Genomic DNA, 23878 nt, shown 5'->3' on the forward strand with positions numbered 1-23878 from the left:
CTGTGCAGTAATTTTCCAGCTAAAATCGTGGACTGAAAAAGAGAACATTTTTTCAATAATGTCTCTGTTCTTCTCTAGTTTGTATCTTCAGTATGAGGCTGAAAACACCTCAGTGTTGTGATGAACAAGGATCTTTTGGACCTGGATGCTGTTTGTGTCTGTCTATCCATGATTATACTGCTCACTTCTGTGGTCAAAAAAACAACAAAAAAACCCCACCCCAAACCAACAATTGCAGCACAAAACCCAACCCCAATCTTAAAAATCAAGCAAACAAACAAACAAAACCCACCAAGAGAAAAAGGCTGTAGCAACTCGACTCCTCAGAATCTGTTTCAAATGTAGTGATTTAAAAACCCATCAATTATGTATTACATCTCACTTCATATGTGGAAAATAATTTAAATGTGTGTTCTGAGACAGGGGTGTGTGCAGCAGAAGGCAAGCCTAAATGTTTACTGGGAGAACAAAAATCCTCCATCTCATTTTTGAATTTAGGACATTATATATGTCATAAGTAGTTACTGCAGTATGACAACTATTTTATCTTATATTATAGAGAATTTAAAATTGAAAAAAATGCTAATATGCATCTAAAAGCTTGTCATTTGAAGAGTTGTTCAAGGATTTTTGAAGAGGTTATGGTGACAGCAAAATGAACGCAATTATATCTCTATTTTCTGATCAGAGTCTACAGTATATGAAAATTGAGCATTACTGTTTCTTTTTGGTATAAAATATGGCTATTGTGTAAAATATTTTAAGTTTAAAAGTTTAACTTTTTAGAAAACTGTAAAATGCTTAGAACTGGTACTATTTTTGTAAGCTACTTGCAGAAATCTGCCATGGTGAATGGCGTCATGTTAGAATATTAGAGCAGTACTTAGGGGCTGGGAACTACAAAAATACATTGTTTTACTCAAAGGATGTTCTTAACCGGTTTTGATCGAGCATTTGGGAATCTGCTTTGAAAGATGCCATGAAATAATAAAGAAAAAAGTCTTCCAGGCTAATTCTGCAATGAATTTTTATATTTTCTATTAGGATTATCATCAGGATGCCATAAAATGTAAGAACACAGGAAATGCTATTTTAACTTGAATACCAGCAGAAAATATCCACAGAAATAATAAATGAAAAGGAACAAATAAGAAAATGGAGGGAAAAAAAAATGCCCAAAATGGAGAACTGAATCTCAGAATGTTTTAAAGTCTGCTGTCCATGCAGGGATTTATTTCCAGGAAACACTGCATGGTCCTGGACTGTTCTCACACACTGCATGTGTTTTCCTCTTGGGCATCATTCCATGCACATGGATCCTGCCCTGACCCCTCGTACCAGGACACAAGCTGAGGAAGCCAAAGGGTCACATCACCAGTAGCACAGGACTGATTGGGTATCTTCTGAATGTGGCCTGCTGGGTAAGGTCACAATTCCTGCAGCATGCAATTAAGAATAAAATAAACACATTGAAGGGATTCATAACATTCTCTGAATGACATTGATTGCAGTAATCTAGTAAATGACCTCGGGATTGTATTCTGCAATAAACCCATGAGTGGTTTATAGTGCAGATGGTAGAGACAATTGAGTGATGTATTTTATTTTGCAGCACCAATGATTCTCACCTTTTGACTTGATTAAGCGTGTGTGTGAATAGGATGAACCAGTGATTTAACACCATTCAGTGGTTGCTGAGAGCTGTTACAATTAAGGTTTACCTGGTGGAAGGAAAAAAAAAAGAAAAAAAAAGCACTACAAAACACGGTGCACCTAATAAAAGAGAATAAAAATTCTAATATTTGTTTTCCCCACAAGGAGTTTATTGAACTCAACAGAATGTTTCTGTTTTTATATTGACAGGAAGTAATACTTAAGAGGGCTGCTGATTTAGTAGAAGCACTCTATGGTATGCCACATAATAACCAGGTAAATGCATTCTACTTCAGCAATTCCATAGCACGGCTATTTCTTAGATGTCTAGAGAGATCTGGGGCTAAAGGGATATGATGCTACAATGGGAGACAAGGATAAATGTAGAGGGCAATGCCATATCTGGAGTGGGGTTTAGTTTGTTTGTTTTCTTTTTAAAGGGTGTAAATTTAGTGTTTGTAAAAACACCATGGAGGCATCTGCCCACTTTCACCAGATCCTATGTAATATGCACGATGTTGTACATTATCTCTTGCCACCTGTGACTTTTCCCTCTTCCCCTAAAGAGAGCTCCAAGGTGGAGCAAGTCCAGGCTCCAGCCCCATCCTGCCAGTTGGTCTTTTTATACAAAGTGTGGCCACTGGGACTGAGACCTCCAACTCTCTTCCCACAGATGTCAGGATTTATCAGGAAGATCCTACAAGCATGAGCTCTCTCTCAGCCAGCTGGTTTAGAAAGAAAAGCATCTCCTTTTAGCCTTTGGAGGGGGAACTGTTTCATTTGAGTCTGTAAGAAGAGGTTTGTCAGAGTCTCTTTGGTAACTCTTCTGGATTTTTTCCTTATCCTGTAGGAAATAATCCTGAAAAGAGCCGCAGACATCGCCGAAGCGCTCTACAGCGTCCCCCGCAACCACAACCAGCTCCCCGCCCTCGCCAACACCTCCGTCCACGCGGGAATGATGGGAGTGAATTCCTTCAGTGGCCAGCTCGCTGTCAATGTCTCTGAAGCCTCCCAAGCCACCAACCAGGGTCAGGAGAAGACTCATCTTCCTCTCTCTGTGTATTGTTTCTGATAGAAGTCAGGGGTGCAGTGGCAGAGGGATGGCTCAGGACTGGGAGCAGGGCTGGGCAGCCCATCCCAGACCCTTGGAATGACAGAGGATGGGGCTGCTCTAACTTGGGAAAAACACTTCTGCATGTCTCTAAATAGATTTTCATTCTGCCCAGAGAAACACTTGTGTTTGGGTTTAAATCCCACTAATTTTAATCAGCTTCAGCATGTACTTAACGTTAAGTACTTGCTTATATATTTTCCTGAGCTGGATGATCTCTCAGTCTGGGCCTTGTGTAGCACTTCTTTATAACATGAGGTTATCCCTTGAATGTTTATCTATTTAATTTGGGTTTGTTTTGCAAGAGATAAGAGTATTGGAACTGTGATTTTTTTAGAGTTTCAGACTTTCATAAATTTTACAGCTAGCAAAGAACACAGATATTTAAAAAGACATTTTCAGAGCTTGTCCAATTTTTAAAATGAAGTGGTTTTCACTTTGAATAAAAGCAGTATTGGTTTAGTTCCCACAGTTAAAAATAAAAAAATAGGTGAAGATCATTTTTGTAAAAGCCCTTTTCATTTAGCACTTCCCTTTGCTCAGCTTTATGTATTATCCAACTTAAAAATACATTTGAATGAAAAAGTGTTAGGATGAGGCTGTTTCTAGAAGAGCAGAAAAAATATTATTGCATTACACTAAAAAAATGCAAAATTATTTTCAGATTGAAATACTTTATGCTGTGTGTTAGGAAGAAAAATTGGCGATCTTTCTTCTAGGAGTGAAGATGCATATTTTGTATTTCTGTGCTTCTAGAAACAAATATTTCCTTATGAATATTTGGATATGAGTTTCCTAAAACTCCATTTCCAGAATTAGGTAGAGATTCAAATTTTAACTTGCTGTCAAATTTGATGCTCATCTCCCACCAACATAATGATGAGACCAAGGCAAAAAGACAAAGGATATCCCACGATCTGGAGAAATACACTACATTTCCTGAGATGTGTTAAATGCCAGTCACATCAGAAAAGAGTTAACAACAATCATGTGCTTTTAGCACACCTTGAGTGGGTCTGGAGTCCTCACTCTGAAAATGTAGGTCATGTTTACTCCATTTCCTACAAGCAGCCCTTTCAGAGTGAGTGTTCCTCTAACACCCCGTGCTGATCTTTGCTCCAGGGCATCCTTGGGTTGCCTGGGGAGCTCTGGAGGCTCCAGCCTCCCTCCTCCAGCAGCAACCTGGGCAGGGAGAGGTCTCATTTTGGGTACCTGGTGGTGCTGGGGCTCGGTCCTGTCCCTCTCTGAGCTCCCTGGCTGGGTTGAGCTGTCCCTTGGTGTGTGTAGGAAGTTGTTGTGGGGCTAATTGCAATTTCTGCCTGTGTTCCCTCCCCACACAAGGTTTCACCCGTAACTCCAGCAGTGTGTCACCTCACGGCTACGTGCCAAGCACCACCCCACAGCAGACAAACTACAACTCTGTCACAACAAGCATGAATGGCTATGGCAATGCTGGAATGTCAAATTTAGGCGGTTCTCCAACCTTTCTGAACGGATCTGCTGCCAATTCTCCCTATGCCAGTGAGTATTTTATGTCTTTTCTGTATTTTGCACGTTTTCATTCAAAGGAGGCAGAAGATTTTCTCGGATGCTCAATATTTTTTTTCTATTTTGAGCACTTGAAATAGCACTTGGTCTTTACTCTCCAGGGCACTGATCTTTGATGTGCTTTGAAGACCTTAGTGTTGCAAGAAATTCTCCTCTGTTTCCATTTTACTATTATTATTATTATTATTATTATTATTATTATTATTATTATTATTATTTAATTTGGGAGCCTTAAAAGAGCTTAAAAAGAATAATCTCTCATGATTTAGTCTGATAGTTTTATAACATACCCCATGCTCTAATAAGAAACACTGTCCTCAAATTCTAAGGAAATAATGTGCTCATAACCTCTATAAAGATTACTAATTACTACTGGGCCTAAGCTTGATTGTTTATATTCCACTTGCTTTTTAAGTAGTATTACTTTGACTTCACTGAGTCAGTAAAACGTTACAAAGGCTCTTAGATTTTGTGTTTTAGTGTCAGTACAGTGAATGCCACAGAAATGTGAGTCATACAAATCATACATCCCATGGCGTGAAGAGCTCATGTTCTGCAGTCCCAGTCATGGGAAATATTTATGTGCAGAACTAACTTTCTGCATTTTGATATTAAAGGTTTAGTAAGCTGTTTAAATATAAATACATTTGTATTGGTAAAGGCCTATGAGCATCTTCTACAGCTGAGCTCAGAAGTCCCTGGTCACATGAGAAATTAAATGAGCAGGACCTGCCCAATTCCTCTGACATTGCCCATGAGGTAGAAAGGATTCCACTGACATCTGTAGAAAGCTGACAGCAGAATCAGGATGGAAGGAATGGACACATAAATTGATTTATAGGCTTGGACTTTAGCATGGACAGGACAAACTGACTGCTGAAGGTACCAAGGTTTACACAGCAAATCTGAAGCTAATGGTGTAACAGCAGCAATGGATTATTTTGAATTGCATCAGAATAAAAAAGAGGATAGAGGAACTCTGAATAAAATAATTAATTCCAAGGTTTCTACTCTGCTGCATATTTAGAACAAATTATTTACCCACACAACTAGTACTTATAACCTGGGAATTGCTAACCAGTGATTATTTTTGTACTCTAATAATAATGTAACATGCAATGTTACAAAGTACCTTACTTATTAAGTTGGATTTACTGTCACAGAATCTGCACACTCTGAATTCATAATATAACATGATTGATGAGACATCTCCTTTTGGAAGCAGATGCCAGTAATGCATTTAAAATACTGTGGCAGTGTATTATTTCATATTTATGAACGAAGTCCTCTTTAGAATAGCACTTGACTTCCTAGCCCTGGTTCTCTATTCTATTTATATTTTGGGAGGTTTTCTTGGTTGATCTGTCATTCTGCTAATGTCTAATCCATTGAATCAGAAAACGCTTCAATCATGACCTGAAAATTAAAAGGTGGCATTCTTAATTAAATCAATAAACTAATTGCTGTATAGTAGCAATTCAATTTAGGTGCTTTGATTGCTCTCCCTTAGCAAGTACTTCCAGACACAGAGTGACTTCAGACTAAGATTGTATCTGTCAGACTGTGAAACTTTGAACGTTTAATTTCCATTAATTGATTTCCTCAGTGTTAACAAATATGATATCAGATTCTCAAATAAGAACTTAAATAAGGTGATTTTTATCTACATAAATGCAAATAAAATAATAATTCAAAGCCCAGATGATCAGAATTTTACTCTATAATATGTAATTATTCACAGCCCACTTGTGTATCTAAGCAGTTTCTAAACAGAAGGAAGAATGGAAGTATGGGATGTCGCTTTTGGTCCTTTTTTATTTTTGTTGGATAAGAGGGGAAACAGGCAGTGCCTTCTGAATATTAAAGTAGTTAGCTTTATTTTAATGAAGAGAAATTTGCTTAAAAGCTTGATGGTAAATACATGAACCCAAGATATTTATTGTACTAGTTAGCAAAATAATGTTGTAAGGACATCTGTGTTTAAAGACTGAACTTCCTATGTAGCACATTTGCATTTTGAACTCTCAGTTCAGCCCTAGAAAAATCGAGAGCACCCAAGAACGAGAATGTTCTTGTTTCTGCAGCCTGTTACTATTGAGCACTAAGGAATGCCTTTCTGTGGGTCTTTTTCCCCTCCAGTTGTGCCATCAAGTCCGACGATGGCCTCCTCCACTAGCCTCCCCTCCAACTGTAGCAGCTCCTCCGGGATTTTCTCCTTCTCACCAGCCAACATGGTCTCAGCGGTGAAACAGAAGAGCGCGTTCGCGCCTGTCGTGAGACCCCAAACCTCCCCCCCTCCCACCTGCACCAGCACCAATGGCAATAGCCTGCAAGGTAGGTGGAAGCCAGGCTGCTCCCAACCGTGAGCTCGCCGTGCCTCGCCAGGCTCCAAGCAGCACCCAGCTGGCCCAGGGGAGCCAAGGCAATGGGGGATCCCTGGTGGGCTCTGTCCTAAAGTTTCCTCCTCTAGAGAGTAACTGGACTCCACCCCCAGCCCACCTCGTACCCTGCAGGTGTCTGGCAACCACCCTATCTCTAACCCAACTAATACTGCTGAATTGAGAGGCTGTGTCTTTTCGAGCACAGACCTACTGTTTTGATAAACACAAGTAATATTTCAGCTTACTAATACCGTCCTTTTTCTTTCTTTCCTCTCTTATTCCCTGTTGTCGTCCTTTATCAGACCAGTCTTTTGTGGACTCTAGCAAGTACTCCACTGCAGGGTCTCTCCAGGGGCTGGCCTTCTCCTGAAGTACGTCACTCAATCTTCCCTTCCTTTTTGTCCTTTGTCATAGTACACTTGTGCAGAAATCCTACTGAGAGCAATAGAGCGTTACAGAGCTTGGCACAAACCTTCCCTTTCATAAACAGGAGGTGCATTACAAACTAACAGCAGCGTTTTCCACTTTAGCTCACACCAGGGCAAACATTAGTTTCCACTGATTAATGTACTCCTGTGCCAATTAATTCCACAAATGGCGCAGGGCCTTTTGGAAAGCCTATTGAACTGCTGGTATCAGGGGGCTGCTCCTTTTCTGCATCCCTTCCCCTCCCATCACAAGTTCTCCAGCATTAGTAGCTCAATCCATTTGAAGGGTGGGTGCAGGTGAGGCAGACAAAAGCCTGTCAAGCTGAGGGTGCTGCAAAGCCAGCACTGCCCATCTCCTTGTTGGGGTGAGTGTGTTTTACAGCACTGAGCCCAAAGCTCCCCGTGTGATCCCCTCACTGCACATCACTGCTGAGAGAGGCATTTTCACGCTCACTTAGATCCAGGGGTTTCCTGAAGCAGATGCAGCCAGCTGCCTCCAGCTGCCAGAGGTGGGAAATATTTCATGGTGTGCACTGTGCTTCCTCCAGACCTGAGATTTGTTTCCTTTCCATGAGCCTGTGCAAATTATCCAAAGGGCATCGAGTGGGGACTAAAATCCATCCTTTTTTAAGCCAGGTTCAGAAGGAGACGTGCAGAGCAGGATGGTTGCACAAACTCCATGTGTCACTCAGCCTCTGGAGAGGGGAGCACTGGGCTTGAGGACAAAATGCTGATAGCACCATCAGTGGCCAAAAAAAATCTATATGCAAGCAGAATGGAAGCAATTAATTCATAAAAGCTTGGATCTATTGTGCCTGAAGGAAAGCATTGTCCTCAGTGTGTGTTATACTGGTGAACTGGGAGGAGGAATCCTTCAAGGTGCACACATACACAGAAAAGCTGTGCAGAAACTGTAAATTTACTAATAAGCAGAATTTGGGTACCTTCAGTTAGGGCTTTTTAGAATACAAACTGTGTCAGGAATACAACAAAACAAAATTTTCAGGTGAACCACAGCATTTAGGAGATTTGTTTTTGAGCATTTAAAAGAATTGGCAATGCTGACATGCTTGAAGTTTTAAAGGCAACAGCTAATAGTATTTCCCATGTGAAATAAAAAAAGAAAAAGCACTTTTGAACACATCAGTGTTTTTTTTCCTGTCTTCACCTTGTCCCATCTTGTTGTTTGGATGGAGAGAAAAAACAAGTAACAGGAGAATGCTTTTTCAGGCACTTTTTCTCCTTTCCTAAGACACAGAATTCCATGTACTCAGTTATGAAAAGCAATTATGGAATGAGCTGAGAGCACTGGGCACAACTGGAGCGGTCTGATTGCCTCCTCATTATGTCATCTCCACATCTGCAATGCCCAGAAACCACACAGATCTGAGCCTTTCCCCTAATTTTTGTTTAGCAATTTAGTTTTCATAATAGGAATGAAACACCAAGAGATGGTTCATTTCTAGGTCATCACTGAACTTCTTGGTGAGTTAAAGAACCACAGCCTTTGGTCCTGTGCCTCCTGACACCACCTGAGGCTTGTAATAATCACTCAGAGATGCACTGCCTGTTGTGCCTTAATGCTTAAATAAACAACCATGTATAAGGAGGCTGTCTTATCTCTCTTGGGCTTCTGGATACATCAGAAAGCAATCAAGCTTTCCTTATGTAGCTTAGATATCAGCAGAACTCACTAAAACAGCAGCCAGGCTTATCTGTTGTTCTCTTTGCCATGCAATTTTGTAAAACCCCTAATACATTATTTCTGTAATTTGCTGGCAGCAAATACAAATTAGTATATGATAGAAGAAATAAAGGCCATTGGTGGGAGCTTTTCTATTCTCTGCCCTCCCTTTTTGGAGATGGTGTGATCTCATACCTACAGTGTTTCCCACTGATATCTCTGTTTTCAGGATCAATAGCAGGCTACAGCTGGGAGAATTTGCATGACTAGATGTAGCACTTATGGAATAAAAGTGGAGTGATCTAAATGAAGACTTGGAAAGAATGGAAATATCAAAGCTTTTAGGTAGAAAAGATATCATTTGCCTTGTAATTTAATTCAGAATTTCAGAGCTCTTCAAAAACAATAATGCTTTGAAAAAGGATCTAAGATCTGCCTGTGCCATTTGTTTCCAACAGCAAAAGGTACATGGCTGATCTGTAACCACAGGGAAATGTCTAAATCATGAAGGGAGGAATTGCAATTATCTCCCCTTCTTTTGGGCTCCTACCCAGGGTAGACAGCTTTCCTGTCCCAAGAGACACAGTTCTTGACCAATTATTGGTGAAATTGATTTGCTTCTGATGAATCTTTCAGACTGAGTGTTGGAATAATATCTTGATATTTTCTGAAGAAGACACTTTTTCTAAAGGAAAGCAACACCTTGTCCTAAAGTATCCTCTATGCTTCTCACCTGTGTGTCTTCCTGTAGGACTTAAAGCAACTTAACTCCTTTTTGTATCCCTTTTATCCTCACTCTCAGCTGCTTGAAGAACCCTTATGTGGGGGGACACAATCAGTGCAGTGATTCCACACGATAAATTCCAATAATTGAAATGCTGTTGCAGTGTGCCACCTCTGAGGGTGGCCTGTTGCAAACATGTTGGATGTGTTTGGTATTCTCTCCTTCTCCCCTCATTTTATTTCATTTAATCAGTGCAGTTTACTCGAGCTGTTCTCCCCTTGCTGATTAGACTTGTAATTCTTGCACATATGGTGGTGTTTGTGGAGAAAACATTTCCCTCCTCTCCCCCTCCAACCCCAAATCTGTGAGTCTTTTACTTTGGCTCTGTTCTTATCAAATAATTGCAGCTGTAATTAAAGCACAATGAATCAGCACCAGTCACAGGGTTGAGTCCTTCCTTAAGAAATTACATGTCCAGATGTCTGGAATGGCAGGCAGCATTTAAATCATGTGCCTGGGAAGTGCCACCAACCTGAAGGCGAATCTGTTTTCTACCTTTTGGCAAATAACTGTACAAATGGTGTTTTAGACACCTTATTTTTACACTTTCCATCACAAACTTCCATGACTACCCCCTGTAATGATGTGCCTGCTCACACTGTGTCACAGGGACACTTGGGATGTCTGATCTGAGTCCCCTGTAAATAGAGAGAGATCGAGCTGGAGGTCAACTTATGTGCAAAACTGTCCCTGTTGGCTTTTCATAAATGTCTGTCTGCTAAGAGAGGTGGTGGTTTCATAGAAAATCAGGTAGGAATCATAATAAAGAAATGCTGATGATTCAGCTTAGCCAGCAAAAGAGAAAACATCCTAAATTAACATTCATCTATGACTCACTTGATGTAGTTGGTGGTGTCTGCTACAAGTGGAATAAGAAAGATGCTGGCCTGCTCCGGAAATTAAACACATATTTCAATTTCAGAACTGGATTTGAGGGTTTAAGTCCTTTTCTGAGCACCTGGAAATGCCTGCAGAAGTCCCAGGGGTGAACAGTGACCTTTGTGGGGACTGGCACAGGGGATGTCCCGTGCCAGGGGACACTGAAGGACTTCTCCAGTGCTGGCCTGTGGGACTCCAGCTGCTCTCCCTCCTTGTGCTTTGCTTCTAAAAGAGTAACAGAATGTGTGGCTCGAGTCAGAGCCTCCTCAGCATTTGGGGGTTTTGAAACTAAAAGCAGAAAAATAAGTTGGGGTCTGACACTGATATTGAGGAAGAATACTGATTTCTACAAGATTTTCTACAAGAAAATCAGTAATTTCAGCAAAGTCACTTGCAATTTGAGTCATTTTCCAGTCAGAAGGAAACTTCTCGTGATTATTGTGTACATACACTATTATGAGTGATATATATAAAGTTAACTCAAACTACCTCTGACTACATTGCTAGTAGATGTTTAAAGCTCTGAGGATTTTAAAAGTTGCTTAATAATGCAGAAAATTAACTTTTTTTCTCTCTCTCTCTCTCCCACCCTCCTCTCCCCTTTCCTTCCAACAGCTATATCTGGCATGATTGTTCCCCCCATGTGAAAGAATTGCCTTGAAGAATTTTATTAATGAAGAGGTTGAATTCTGCTTCAGAGAGAATCTGATACAAGTCCCAGAGTGGAACTTTTTACTCAGGCCTTTTTAAAAATAAAAAAGAAATAAAGAAGGATCTTACAATAACTGCAGATTTTTAAACAAAACAAAAATCACCATCCTTGCAAATACTGAAATTAACAATCCACAATTGCAAGGTGTTGATTCGAGTTGTCCATCCCAAATACCTGGGAGATATATTTATTGTATGTTGATAAAAAATCCACTTTTTTTTTTTTTTCAGGGGGTGGGGGCTTGCTTTTATTTCCTTCTGGTTTTTTGTGTTTTGTTTTGGTTTTTTTTTAAGGCTTGATTTAACTCAACACCATTTGTCTTTTATAAATCAAACAATTACACAAGGGACACTAGAGATGGAACTCCACATTTTTAATTTATGATTTTTTATTTTTTTTTTAAAGCTGTGTAAAGAAGAATAAAGTGGTGTCATTTGCATACAAGTCTGTTTGGGACAGAATAGAAGTGCCAGTTAGTTTTTGGTAGAAGAATTATGGCCATTTAATCAAGGGTCGGCTCATATATATTGGTTATCCAGTGGTGACTTGCTGATAGGAAGCATTTTTAATGTTCTGATTAAACAGATATCACTCCCTAGAAAGCTGATATTTTTGGATTATGAGGGCAGGGTGAGGGGTGGGATTAGCAACCTTTGTCTTTAAATCAGGCTGAAAAATGGTGTAGATAATACAACAGAAAAAATTCATCCCAGAACGCCAGGTTGGAAGGGGACCTCAAGGTCCAACTTTTCTTGTCAAAAAGCTGGTGGAGGGGAAGGGAAGGATGGAAATATCAGAAATGTTTCCTCTGGAGATGCAAACCCAGTAGATGCAATGCCAGACCTGCAGGAGGAGGTGAGCAGCCCTCTCTTTTTGGGTGATATCTCAGACCCCCCGAGCTCTCCCTTCCCCAGGAGCCTCACCCGGGCTCTGCCCTTTGGGTTTGGCGTGGGGGGCACAGACTGGGCCATCCCTGGGGGTTTCCAGCTGGCCCCTCTCCCCCTGAGAACCCTCCTGCTTCTGCTGGGGCTCCGTGGGGCAGCCCCAGGTGAGGTTTGCACCCTCCCCAGCCAAAATCTCTCCCGACCCAAGCTCCCACTGGCATCGCTCCTGTATCAGTCGACCCTCCCAGTTCGTACCAGGCTCTTTCCAGGACAGGGATCTGCTTTTGAGTAGGGAAACCTGAGTTTGGGGGTGGGTTTCAAATCAAAACCATAACTTCTGTTTTACCACGAAAAATTTTGCTATCATTATCTGGGAAGTGTTCTTAAAAATTATTAGTCAAAGAGGCAGCAAAGCTCTGAAGATGCATTACCTGATATTTTTTCTTTGCTGTTGTGTTTTGTATGTAGTTATAAATACTGTAGATTTTTTGTGATTTTTTGCCAAAGTTGTTGTTCTATTTATACATTTTAATGTCTTAAGACAGTTTTTCAATATCACAAAAAAAAAAAAAGAAAAAAAAGAATTTTACTGCATATTTTGCAAAAAGAGCTCACTACCTTTAGCTTGCACATACTTGCAAATTAATTAAAGAAAAAAAAAGCTTTTCGTTTCTGTTTTTTGTTTGTTTGTTTTACGGGGGATTTTGTAAAATATCCATATAAATAATGTATTTATCTTTGGAATTTGTACATTGCTTTTTGTCCCCTACAAGTTTATTTTATTGTGTATGTTTGCTATGTGAAAAGTGCTGATTTGTTTGGTCATTCACCGTTGTATTAGCTGTTTAAATGTGATTTTAATACATTTCATTTATAGGGTTGGTTTTTTTTTTTAGTATTGTTTAAAACCATGCTTCCATTTTTTTTTTAATTTCCACCCAAAAGCCATTGTCTATTTTTGTATTATTTGTAAGTTAAGAAGTTTTTTCCAATATATGGCAAAAAGTAGCATATTATTCTTGTAGCATTTAGTTATGTAGATTTAAAAAAAAAATGTATCCTTTGCTTTTGAGGCTTAACAAAAACTAATGCTGTTTTACTCTATTAATATGCATGGGATTTCTCCTCTTTGGAGTGACGCATTTTTGTGCATTAAATATGGGGAGAAACTTCATAGAACTCAATGAAAATACTTTCTTTCTTAAGTCTGCTTGTATATTTCTCTGTCTTTCACATAAATATAAACCAGCAGATTGGATGCCTTAACAATGCAAATCATATTCATTTCACTTGTACATTGTACTGTGCACCAGAACTGTCAATCATCACTAACATTCTAAGAAAAAAAAAAAAAAAAAGGAATTGAAAAGCACAAAAGAACTGTTTTGTTACCTTAAAACAATATAACTTTTTTCTAGTCAAGCAAGAAATCATTTACAACGATGCTGCAACTGTGCATGCTTCCTGTATGAATTTTGCAATGGTTTTCACTAGAATGTCACAGTGTGATCTTTGGGGGGAAAGGGAAAGAAAAACAGGATTTTTTTTTTTTTTTCATGGTGAGAAAATAAAAGAAGAGAAAACTGGAAAAAAAAAAAATGTGAGAGACATCAGTTTATTGCTTCTCTGTATTCCAAGTGATTATTCTAATTCACATAATAAGCAACAGCACGACAATGTAATCAAATTTAAAGCCATATTTTGTCCAGTGACACCGTCAATTACTCTTGTAGAGCTCCACTCAGTCCTAGCAGTTCTGACACCACTTTAGCCACATTTGTAGTCTCTACTCCAGTGTCCAAAGAGCCTTTGATAATGTGCATCATTCCGTTCTTTTGCAGCTATTTATTGTGATCTGATGAATGGGAATTTATTCAAACTCTCCCCTGCACCACCCTTTGTCTTTTACAAAGTAAAAGATGCAGCTGTTTACAGAATATGGCTTTAAGTGGAAACATTCAGATTTCAGTTTTAACAAGGTGAAGCTTCACAATGACTGGATTGCATAAAGTAATGCCTATTTCCTCACAGTTGTACTAGGATGCAGCTAAAATGAAGTCATCTCTGAAACTACTAACCTTTCACCTTCTTATCTAAATCTTTTTGAATAGACACACACACTGTACAGTTCTATTGTTAGAGAAACTAACTACTGTAGAGATTGTTATAATTTTTTTGCAGAAATTCAAGCTGTAAAAACTTTTCAACTTTCACAATATTTAATTAAAGTTACTTCCTGTCTGTGAATACAGCTCCTAGTTGTGTGTTTATTTTTCTGCCTCTGCTAGTCAGTAGACGAGAAAAAAATAAAATATAGAAGACAGAGGCTACTGAATTGTCTTCCTGAAATTAAGGAGAGACAGAAATTCATGGAATTACACAGTGAAATGTGGTGAATGCTGGTGCACTCAAATGCCTTTCCCTCTGTCTCTAATGGATTTCAAAGGATCCACACTCAGAATGCTGAATGTTCATCTTGTTAATCTCATTATTTCCATTGTTTAAGCCTATTCTCTGCCCAAAGGACAAACATATTTTTTCTAGGGGATTTCAGGGGCATATCTGGATTTAGGTGTCCAGTGACTGTTCAAGGCCAGCTCCAAGAACTGCATCTGCCTGTGCTGAGCTCCTTGACCATGAAGGAGGCTCCTGCAAAAGTTTTCATTCCTCTACCCTTCCTAAATGACAAATCCATCAGCTGCTGGATTGGTTCCTGTTCATTTTGTTTCACTCTGTCCCCCTCTGGCAGGAGAGGACAGGAGGAATTTTACTGGTGGCATATGGAGGGTGCCACAATGGAACTTAATTTCTCTGGTATACAGAGAAAATACCAGACCTAATGCAAGGCTCCAAGGAAGGAATAGGAATGCTGGGTGTTTCAGTTAAAATTTACTTTAAGAAAATGAAGTTGCTAAAACATAAGCATCTGGAAGTGTCTTTTTGCAATGTGAAGTATTGGGTATCTCAAATGTGAGCAGATCCACTCCAGTAGTTGTTAGAGAAAGGAGAGATGTTGGCAAAGTCAGACCCCAAATATGTTTATTCTGTCAGCACAAGAGATCTGTTTTTTTCTGTCTGAGATAATTCTCCTGGTTCTCTTTCAAATGGTGTGAATATTGGCAGCTCTCACTACAGCTGAGGGCTCTGTGAGTGCTCAACTCACGACAAAGATGCTGGGTCAGTGTGTCTGCAAAGCTGGCTGAGGGATTAAATTCAGGATGTAGTATAACCTGTAATAGGTACAGCAGAACAAGAGCTCTGCTTCAGCCTTTTGGATCCAGAGACAATGGATTTGCTTGAAATTTAAACTTAATTTGTTTCAGTCACATTTAACAAGGAAGGGTGGTTAGGATGGCAGGAGGCTGCAAAGCTCAGATGTTGGGGAGTCCGCTGGGCAGCCCCAGTGGTGTCCTGACTGTCCCAGCTGAGCTCAGCTGGGGGGCAGGACTGCAATAGAGGACAAATGGCTTTTCTGATGCCAGAAGAAAACTCTCTGAAGCCCAAAGCATGAGGAGCAGGTGCAGGGTGCCCATCCAGGTGTGGCTGAGTGGCCCACAATGGGCCCTGTGCTCAAAGGGAGGGGACTGTCATCTGTCATCACAAAAACATGACATGAGGTGTATAATGACACTGCTTACTGCTACCCCCTAACCTTGTGGCTTCTTTCATTTTTTTAGCCACTGAAGAAGTAATTTTTACTGAATGGTCTGCCCCTGACAGTGGGATTGGCTGTAATTTTGTGGGGGTATGTCTCTAATTTTTTTATTGAAGGAACCTTGTCAAGATGAGGTGCCTTCACTCTTAGCTCCCTGGCCTTGTCTGTGTGTCTGCTTATTCCCTTTAGAGTCTCTCCAGGCTCTTGCCACAGCTGTGTTGTGTAATCATTTATGTAACTCTCCTTAGCACCACAGCCCCTGTATCTTCTGTCATTGCATGAGGCAGCTGAAGACACATTTGATGTTATTCACTTGATTTCCTGAGCTCCTTCCTGTTTGCTGCCCCTTGCTCCCCAGTCCTCTCGCAAATATTCGCATTGTGCTGCTCTGCTACAGACGAGTTGCAGCCTCCCACAGCATCCCTGGCCCCCAACTCAGCTCCAGACTCCCTCAATTCCACAGGACAGAAGTTTTGGGAAGTGCTTTAGCAGAAACCACATTCCCCATCCACAGCTACATTACAGAAGCATCATTTGCTACTCCTCCCTTCACAGACACAATTATCATTGTACTAATAAAAATGTGCAAATCCTAACAGTGAACATTTCAAGCCCACAAAATACAAAGAGGTCACATCTCAGAGGTGCTGAGCACCTGACACTGAGTTCCTTGAGGCTCTTGGCCAGCAGGTCACTGCCTCCTTTTCCACCCACCAGCTGTACTTGCTCCTTCCTGGCCTTTGCCACCTCCTGCCTGCCCCAGCACCATTGTCTCAATGAAACAATGGCTGATTTGGGCCCCATTTGACATCTCTCTTTCCTTTACTTCCCAGCAGGTGCTGGCTCTGGCATCCCTTTCCCCCAGCATCTAAAGCTGACATTTCAGTAGCAGAGGTCAGGTCAATACTTTAGATAAATAAGTAATAGTTCCAACTCCACAGCCCTCTTCACTCATCCTCCCCTTGGTGCCCTTGAGGACAGAGCTGGACCAGAGCTTATGGCACTGCTCCAATGTGATTGGCAGGCCATGAGAAAGAGCACAGATCTTAGGAAACTTGAATAAAGTAATTCCAGGACACAAATGCCAGTGACTACCCAGGCTGCAGCAAAACAGACCAGACCTTAGCACAGGGGGCACAGAAATGCAGAAGTGTTTGTGCCCCTGCGTGTGTTCAGGTGGGAAGCAAGGCCCAAGGTGACCTTGGTCATAAAAACTCACTTTTCTGCAGAGTCTAGAGGAAAAGGGAGCACAAAAATTTCATTTCCATTCCATGCCATACCTGTCAGGGTGTTGGTAGCTGGGTTCTTCTTCCCCAGGACTGAAACTGATGAGAGAGAGGCTGTTTTCTTGTGTTTGGGCCTGGTTGTTTATTCTTTCCTTATCCATATTATGTGTATCCATATCATTAATGATACACAGAGCACAAGGAGCTCCACACACTAAGACAGAGAGGTGCAAAATGGCTAATGAAGAATCCCTTCACAGTTTTCTATGTGTCTATTTGTCCAGTAATCAAATGCCAAGTGAATTATTTTTCTTAGTGACCTTATGTGTGTCTTGTGTGCTGCACTGGGGATTTCTTTGTCCAATCCTTCACTATTACCCAAAATCCCTTAGAAAAAGAAGATGAAGAAGGAAGAAGGAGAAAGGGACCACACCCTAAATCCTCCATATTATCTTTTATTTTCTAATATAGCTTGAACCCTAAACTCTGACTTTCTCACCCAGTGACTTAAGAAAACTCTATTTAACCTACACGCTCACATTCCCAGTTTTTCTACTGAACTTTAAAAGCTGTCTCCATGGTGTTGTGCCAAACTCAGAGCTCTCTTGGGTGTCAGAGGCAGGCACCACAGATAAAGGCCTATTTTCTGTGCTTCTGACCCCAACACAGACCCACACTGTGCCCCCCAGCCCTGCCAGGTCCTGTCAGCTCACAGTGCCCCCCAGCCCTGCCAGGTCCTGTCAGCTCACAGTGCCCCCCAGCCCTGCCAGGGAGGGCTGTGCTCACCCAGCCTGCCCCAGGCACTGCCTCGCTCCCCCACCTCGCCACCATTAACTTTGCCTTCATCCTCTGCTGCATCATTGCCTTCTCCTGAGGGTTCCCTATTTATGTAGAGGGGAAAATGCTGTTGCTGGGACTGGAAATATTTTGTTACCTTTTTCTGCTTAAGTGCGAGGCATTTTTATCTGTGATCTCTGGAGACTTATGCTACAGTGGGACTGATTTTATCCACTTACTCAATGCACTTTAGTTCAATAATGATTACAGAACTTCTACATAATATATTAGGTATAGCTGATTTCCCAGGGTTTGTAGCCCTCCATCTCCCCAAGCATTTAAAAAGGAATCTCTCTGTGATAGGGATGTTATGAATGATACACTGCTCGACAGTCATGATGTAAAAGTAATAGCAGCAGTGGGCCAGGAAGGCTGAGGCAGGCACTCAGCTGGAAAATGCCAAAGCCTGTGGATAATGCAAGCCAAGAGCAATGACTTGCTTTGTTCATTTTATCACTGCTCCTTGGTGCATCAGCAGCACTTGCAATCTAGCTCAGGCAACCCAAGCCAGATTCCCAAACTCTCTCTCCATCACCTAAACACCGTCTGAGGGTTTTGGCAACTCACTGGCTGCAGGGCTGGGTTGACCTGGTCTCTCTCACTCACCCTCACTCTGTTTTTAACCACAAACTGAGCTTTTCAGCTTGCTCATCTGTGGGTTTAGCAGCCATGAGTGGCCCTGTCTCAGCCAGCACTGCCAGCCCTGAGGGATTGCAGAAAGCCTGTACATTTGTTTTCTTCAGCAGCAGAAGTGTTTGTGGTCACGGCCTCGTGCACACCTGAGGTTACACCGTGTGCCCAGACCTGGTCCTCAGCTGAGAGACTTTCTAGGTTTATTTCCCCATCACAGGGATTGCAAGGCTTCTCCATTCTCTGCTATCCCAGGTGATAATAATCCTCTGCATGTTCTCTACCTGCCCTCCCTGGCCTGGCTGCTCAGCACTCTGATGGCAGAGGGCATCCAGCTCCTCTCCACAAAACCCAATCCTGGCTCAGTCATTTCAGTCAAAGCCCATTCATTTGCCCCAGGAACTTTTCCACACTGGATTGACCACTTTGAGCCACTTTGCTCACCTCACTCTCATCAACCTCCCCAGCCCATGGTGATGGTGCTTTTACTTTTTTTAAACAAAAGCCTCGGTTTAATCCATTTTCTGGTCATGCCTTCATTTCAGTGACACTTTTGGGCAGCCAGTTCCACAGGTTCATTGCTGGAGTTTCTCCTTGTGCTGTGGGGCTGCTGCAGACCCACAGGGATGGGGACAGGGCTGCCTGGGGATTCTCCTGCCCCTGGGGCAGCTCCCACCACTGCCACAGCCCCTGACTGACGGCAGGAAACAGCAAAGGAAAGTTGCTACCAGCTAGCAGCTGTTTCAACAGTTTTAATCACAGGGTGAGCTGCAAGATAAATAAATAAATAAAGCCCATGAAGTGACAAAACAAATGGCCTGGTACCGGAGACAGATTTGAAGCTTCTGGCTGCCTTCACAGGAGAGCAGCCTGTGAGCTCTCACCCTCCCTCCCCCAAATAATTAATTTATCACTTAGCAGCGCTGTGGCTCTGTGGAGGGCTCTTGGAGATGGTGTTTGAAGGTGAACTCCAGCCCTCTGGAGGGGCCCGTGGGGCTGGGGAAAGAGGCAGCTGAGTTCTGGAGCCTCCAGGTGATCGCAGGGGGATTTATATCAACCTGCTCGAGCTACCATGAGCCAGCACGAGCTATTTTGTTCTGCCATCACAAATCACTGTTATGCCCTTTCTGCCTTAAACACTATGGATCAGCTATAACAACACTTGATATTTATTTTATTTCAACTATCACTCTGATTTGTCAGGTGTATTTTTTATGCACAGCAGGTGTACCCTAATGGGGTTAGGGAATAAACAGCAAATTGATGGGCTTACACACCCATTAGCTAATGGGTTACTAAGCAAAAGGGACTCTGTTTAACCCCACTGCACTTAGCCCACTGCTAGGAGGAATGTTAAAGACTATAAGCTAACACTCAAATGTCTCTCCATGGACCCAGGGGAAGAGAGCTCAAACTTTAATGCATCGCTTTTGATAGGCAGGTGAATGAATGTGGCTATCATTATGCAATCACACAGCTGTGGAACTATTTATCAGCCACACATCATGCCCCGTGAACCCTGCGTGCTCCTGCCCCCGTGCACTGCCAGCCTGTCCTGTGCTGCACACACAGGGTTAAGCAGGATGAATTCCCCACACACAGGTGCTTCCCACATCCCCCTTTGCACAGCACAAGCAGAAAACACAGAGCTGCCACGGGGAGCCCAGCACTACCCAGCACTGCACACCTTGTTCTGAGCTTTTTTGTGTGCAAAGGCCTCGTGTCAACACCAGCTTTAATCAGTTATTTCAAGATAGATGTGCCTCGTTAGCATCAGAACAATGCAATTACTTCCCCTCCTCCCCTCTCTCCAAATCCCAGGGTTTTATTGGCCTATTAATGGTTTGATTTGTTGTTGGTAGAAACAAGAAGGATTCCAACTCATTGATCATATTATCCTACAGATATCCAGCAGAATAAATAAATGGGATAATAAAACCCAAACCACCCGCTCAAAGGTTACATTTTCTCAATCCTTTAGTGTTCTGCATCATAGTTTATGTTCCCTTTCAACCACAAATACACCGTTCAGTGCAGTACATGACAGTTAAAAAAGGTCTGTAATGTTAAAGGTTATATTTGCAATCTTTTTCCATCTTTCTCACGTGGAAACGAGTCACGCTGATCCCGCTGTCCACAAATGCAATAAGGAACAACCCTCTGACACAGGTGGTATAATCAAAAGCCAATTCAAAAGGAGCCTTCTGTAAATATCAACTGGATCCAGGCATATGCATGCTTGGCTTGAAGCACCAGGAGAGTCCTGCTGACTTCAATGGGGTGGCTCCTGCGTTTGAAGAGAAATAGGTGCGTGCGTGATGGAGAGGCGAAGGTCGAGGAATAAAAAACCAGGAGAGAATAAAGTTCTGTGTTGCTTTTCTCTGAGCAGTGACACAAAACCTCACAGCCAGGGGGAAGCTCAGGTCCTTTCACACTCCTTTGTGGCTGCCTGTTCCTGGGGTGCTTTCAGGTGTCCCTTGCATTTATCTCTGGAGCCTGGGGAGGTTGTGGGGCTGCCCAGACAGAGCCCTGGGGGATGTGGGGTGCCTGTGGCAGAGAGAGGGGACGTGGTGCTGCTCGTGCCACTGGGGCCTTGGGCTTTGCCTTGTTGCCAGTTCCTTCCTGGAGAAGGCAAGTGCTTCAGGCAGCTGGCAGAACAGCAGCTGGACTCTCCAGCTTGCTGAAAAACACCACTGCAGAAACTGCCACAGGTACAGAGGCGAGGACAGGAGACACTGGCACTTCAGTGTGACAATGCAGGTCCCTCCTTATTCTAGGGAGAATCTGCTGATGCCCTCTGGAAGGTGAACTGCTCTGTTGCCAGCTCCAAATGAAGCTCCACAAGTGTGGAGTTGCTCAGGTCAGGCATGGACACAAGTTTAGGTTGTAGACTCTGTGTTGGAGACGATTTAATTTATGTTGGAACTCATCAGCATCAGTCTAAAAGGCTGAAGCAGCACAGCAACAAGCTTGTTAATTACTAAGCAATTATTTTACTCAACTTTTAGACCAAGGGGATACCCAAAATATCCGCATCTGTTTAATTTTGAGTTCTTATTGTTCCTTCCATGCTGTAGCTGAGGTTATTTTACAGCAGCTGTCAGTCATAGCAGTAACAACTTCCACAGCAGCAGCAGCAGCAGCTTCCATTTGGCAAGCTCAGTGCACAGAAAGGGCTGTGATGGAGTGGAAAGGGTTTCTTTCTTAATATCATCTTCCCCTAGGATAGACTATTTTGCCCTCTCCAGCAGAACATGCTTGGATCACACTGCAGAGTTTCTGACTGCTGCTTTTAAACAGGTATATCTGTTTGTTTCTATCAACACATTTCAGCTCCTCTGGCATGCTGTCTCTGCAGCTCTAATAGAGACACTTCACATGTAATAGGGTCACACGGTGATCCTCACGTTCAATTCCATTCTATCACCACGTTAAATTGAAACAATGTGTGTGCGTCAGATTTCTGCAGTGCAGGGAAGCTGCAGCATCTACAACTTTTTGTGCTGTGATGGAACTAATGATTTGGATTTTATTTCCTTGGTCCCACATTCAGCTGGTAAACTCTTGAAAATGCACCTTACCTCATTTTCTCTCTGTCTTTTTTACCTCTCAAGAGCTTTCACCAACAGATCTACTTTCATGCTGGGGAAAAAAAAAGTAATTCTATCAGTAATTTATGGAAATTAGAAAACTGATTAGCATAAAGCTTCTACTTGTGATAGTGGGGTTACAAAAGTGGGTTGATAGGTAAAAATGATCTCCTTAGTGATAATTAACTTTGATCTCTTAAATAACTGTTAACTTTCATAAAGAAGGAGAGTACAAATGACATTTGCATCATGGCAACTGTAAAAAGGCAGAACATAACTTTCATTGGAGATTACATGATAAGCTCTGTTCTCCCAGAAAATATACTCGTTTCAAAGCAAAATGACATGAATTGTCAAGGACTGTTGGGTTTGTTCTTATATCCTGTGCTACCCTGAGTGCACTGAGATGAGACATTGCATATGCTTGTGTGAACAGCTCTGTACAGCCATGTAAATGATATGTATTTATCTACAAGGAAATGACAATGCACGCTCTGCTTAGCACTTCTATGGGACCATTCATCCAAGGACTCACAAGTCCTTTATAAACATTCATTCATTCTGACTACTATGTGGCTGTGAGGAAAGTAAATATTAGTCTTATTGCAATATTATTGAGAAATGGAGAGACACAGCAGCTAAGGGACTCACTCAAGGTCAGTGGATTATCGCTGCAGTGCTGAGCCTCTGGGTGTGTGTGCAGGGGTGGCACCAGAGCTTCACCCCCTCAGCTTTGCTCCAATGATGTTTTGAAAATTCTCCCACCCCTATTTGTTTCTGAACAATTCCAGTGCCTGTGTGGGGCAGGGCAGCCTTAGCACCTCTCTTCTAAAAGTGAGTAGCTGAGGCAAAGTAGAAAAAAAATAAATCAGGAGTACTGCCTAGACATGAACATCTGGTTTGAGAAATCAAGGGCCCACCAGTCCCAACCAGAAGACTCCCCCAGTCTGCAGTTCCAAGCTTAGGCCAATAGAGAAGCAGTTGTATTGATTTTTATGGACTTTATTAGAAACCAAGACTTCAAAACTGAGGCATAAAATCTCACTTGAATTTAGAATGCAAACAAAGGAGAATTTTTGAAGCCAGTGTACCAGACAGTAGCTGTGAGTATCCCTGTGTCCTCTCAAAATGGATCTCAGTAGGATTTACATGTTTCTGGAGTTGAAATAAATTAAGTGTTAACCAGAAGTTATGTATGAAATAAAGGGAGTATCAAGAAATACAAAATTAAAATGATATCTTAAAACATAAATCCTTAGAGCTGTGCAGCCTCTGAATTTTTCTATTCATGGAAATCATCTTAGAACCTTTCTTGCACACTTAAAGCTCCTGGCACACTGACTTGTTGCAAAGAAACCACTGAAACATCTCAATATCTTTCTTCACTGGCTCCTCCAGACACCGAGTATGCAGGCCACTCTCTGAATCATTTTATCCTGTCATCTCTCTGCCTTTGATATGCATGAAGTTAAAGGGAAATGGCAGTCTCCTAACTTCTATTTCCACCCAATGTCATGGGAGAAAGGAAGGGAAAAAAAAAATCACTTTTTTTTTAATGCAGCTTTTAAAATAGAAAAGCAAAAAAAAAAAAATTTACAGCACTTAATAGGCCTCCCTTGCAATTTAAAAACTGATTTTCAGAAGCTCATATATTCAAATCTCCAAAGTCTATTTGAAGGCACATCTGAAGGTGCACCCTGCAACCTGTGTGTAGCAAACTCTTTTGAATCTTGTCCTTGAAACAAAAATTAGTGCCCCATGGGAGCTCAGCAGTGTAGACAACCACTAACTGCAGAATGACTGAAAGCAGAGCTGAGAGTCCTTGCAGCTGGGAGGGAGAAGGGGATGAGAGAGCGAGGGAAGATGAGAAACCCTT

The 23878-nt window shown here is 41.8% G+C and overlaps 1 protein-coding gene across 6 annotated transcripts in view; it reads left to right on the forward strand.

The window, feature by feature from the left end:
• EBF1 (EBF transcription factor 1) overlaps positions 1-14311 on the forward strand; it is a 265802-nt gene extending 251491 nt beyond the window's left edge. For 3 of the 6 annotated variants that reach the window (XM_015642123.3, XM_015642120.2, XM_015642121.2), the window contains exons 12-16: positions 1864-1929; positions 2504-2681; positions 4106-4285; positions 6452-6646; positions 11084-14311. In XM_015642123.3, the coding sequence (XP_015497609.1) occupies positions 1864-1929; positions 2504-2681; positions 4106-4285; positions 6452-6646; positions 11084-11115 (651 nt within the window). In that variant the 3' untranslated portion in view covers positions 11116-14311. The other 3 variants (XM_019008183.1, XM_019008184.1, XM_019008185.1) reach the window with 1 other exon arrangement.
• The last annotated feature ends 9567 nt before the right edge of the window (positions 14312-23878 follow it).

This window comes from Parus major, chromosome 13 (assembly GCF_001522545.3).
Source record: "Parus major isolate Abel chromosome 13, Parus_major1.1, whole genome shotgun sequence".
Lineage (NCBI taxonomy): Eukaryota > Metazoa > Chordata > Aves > Passeriformes > Paridae > Parus > Parus major.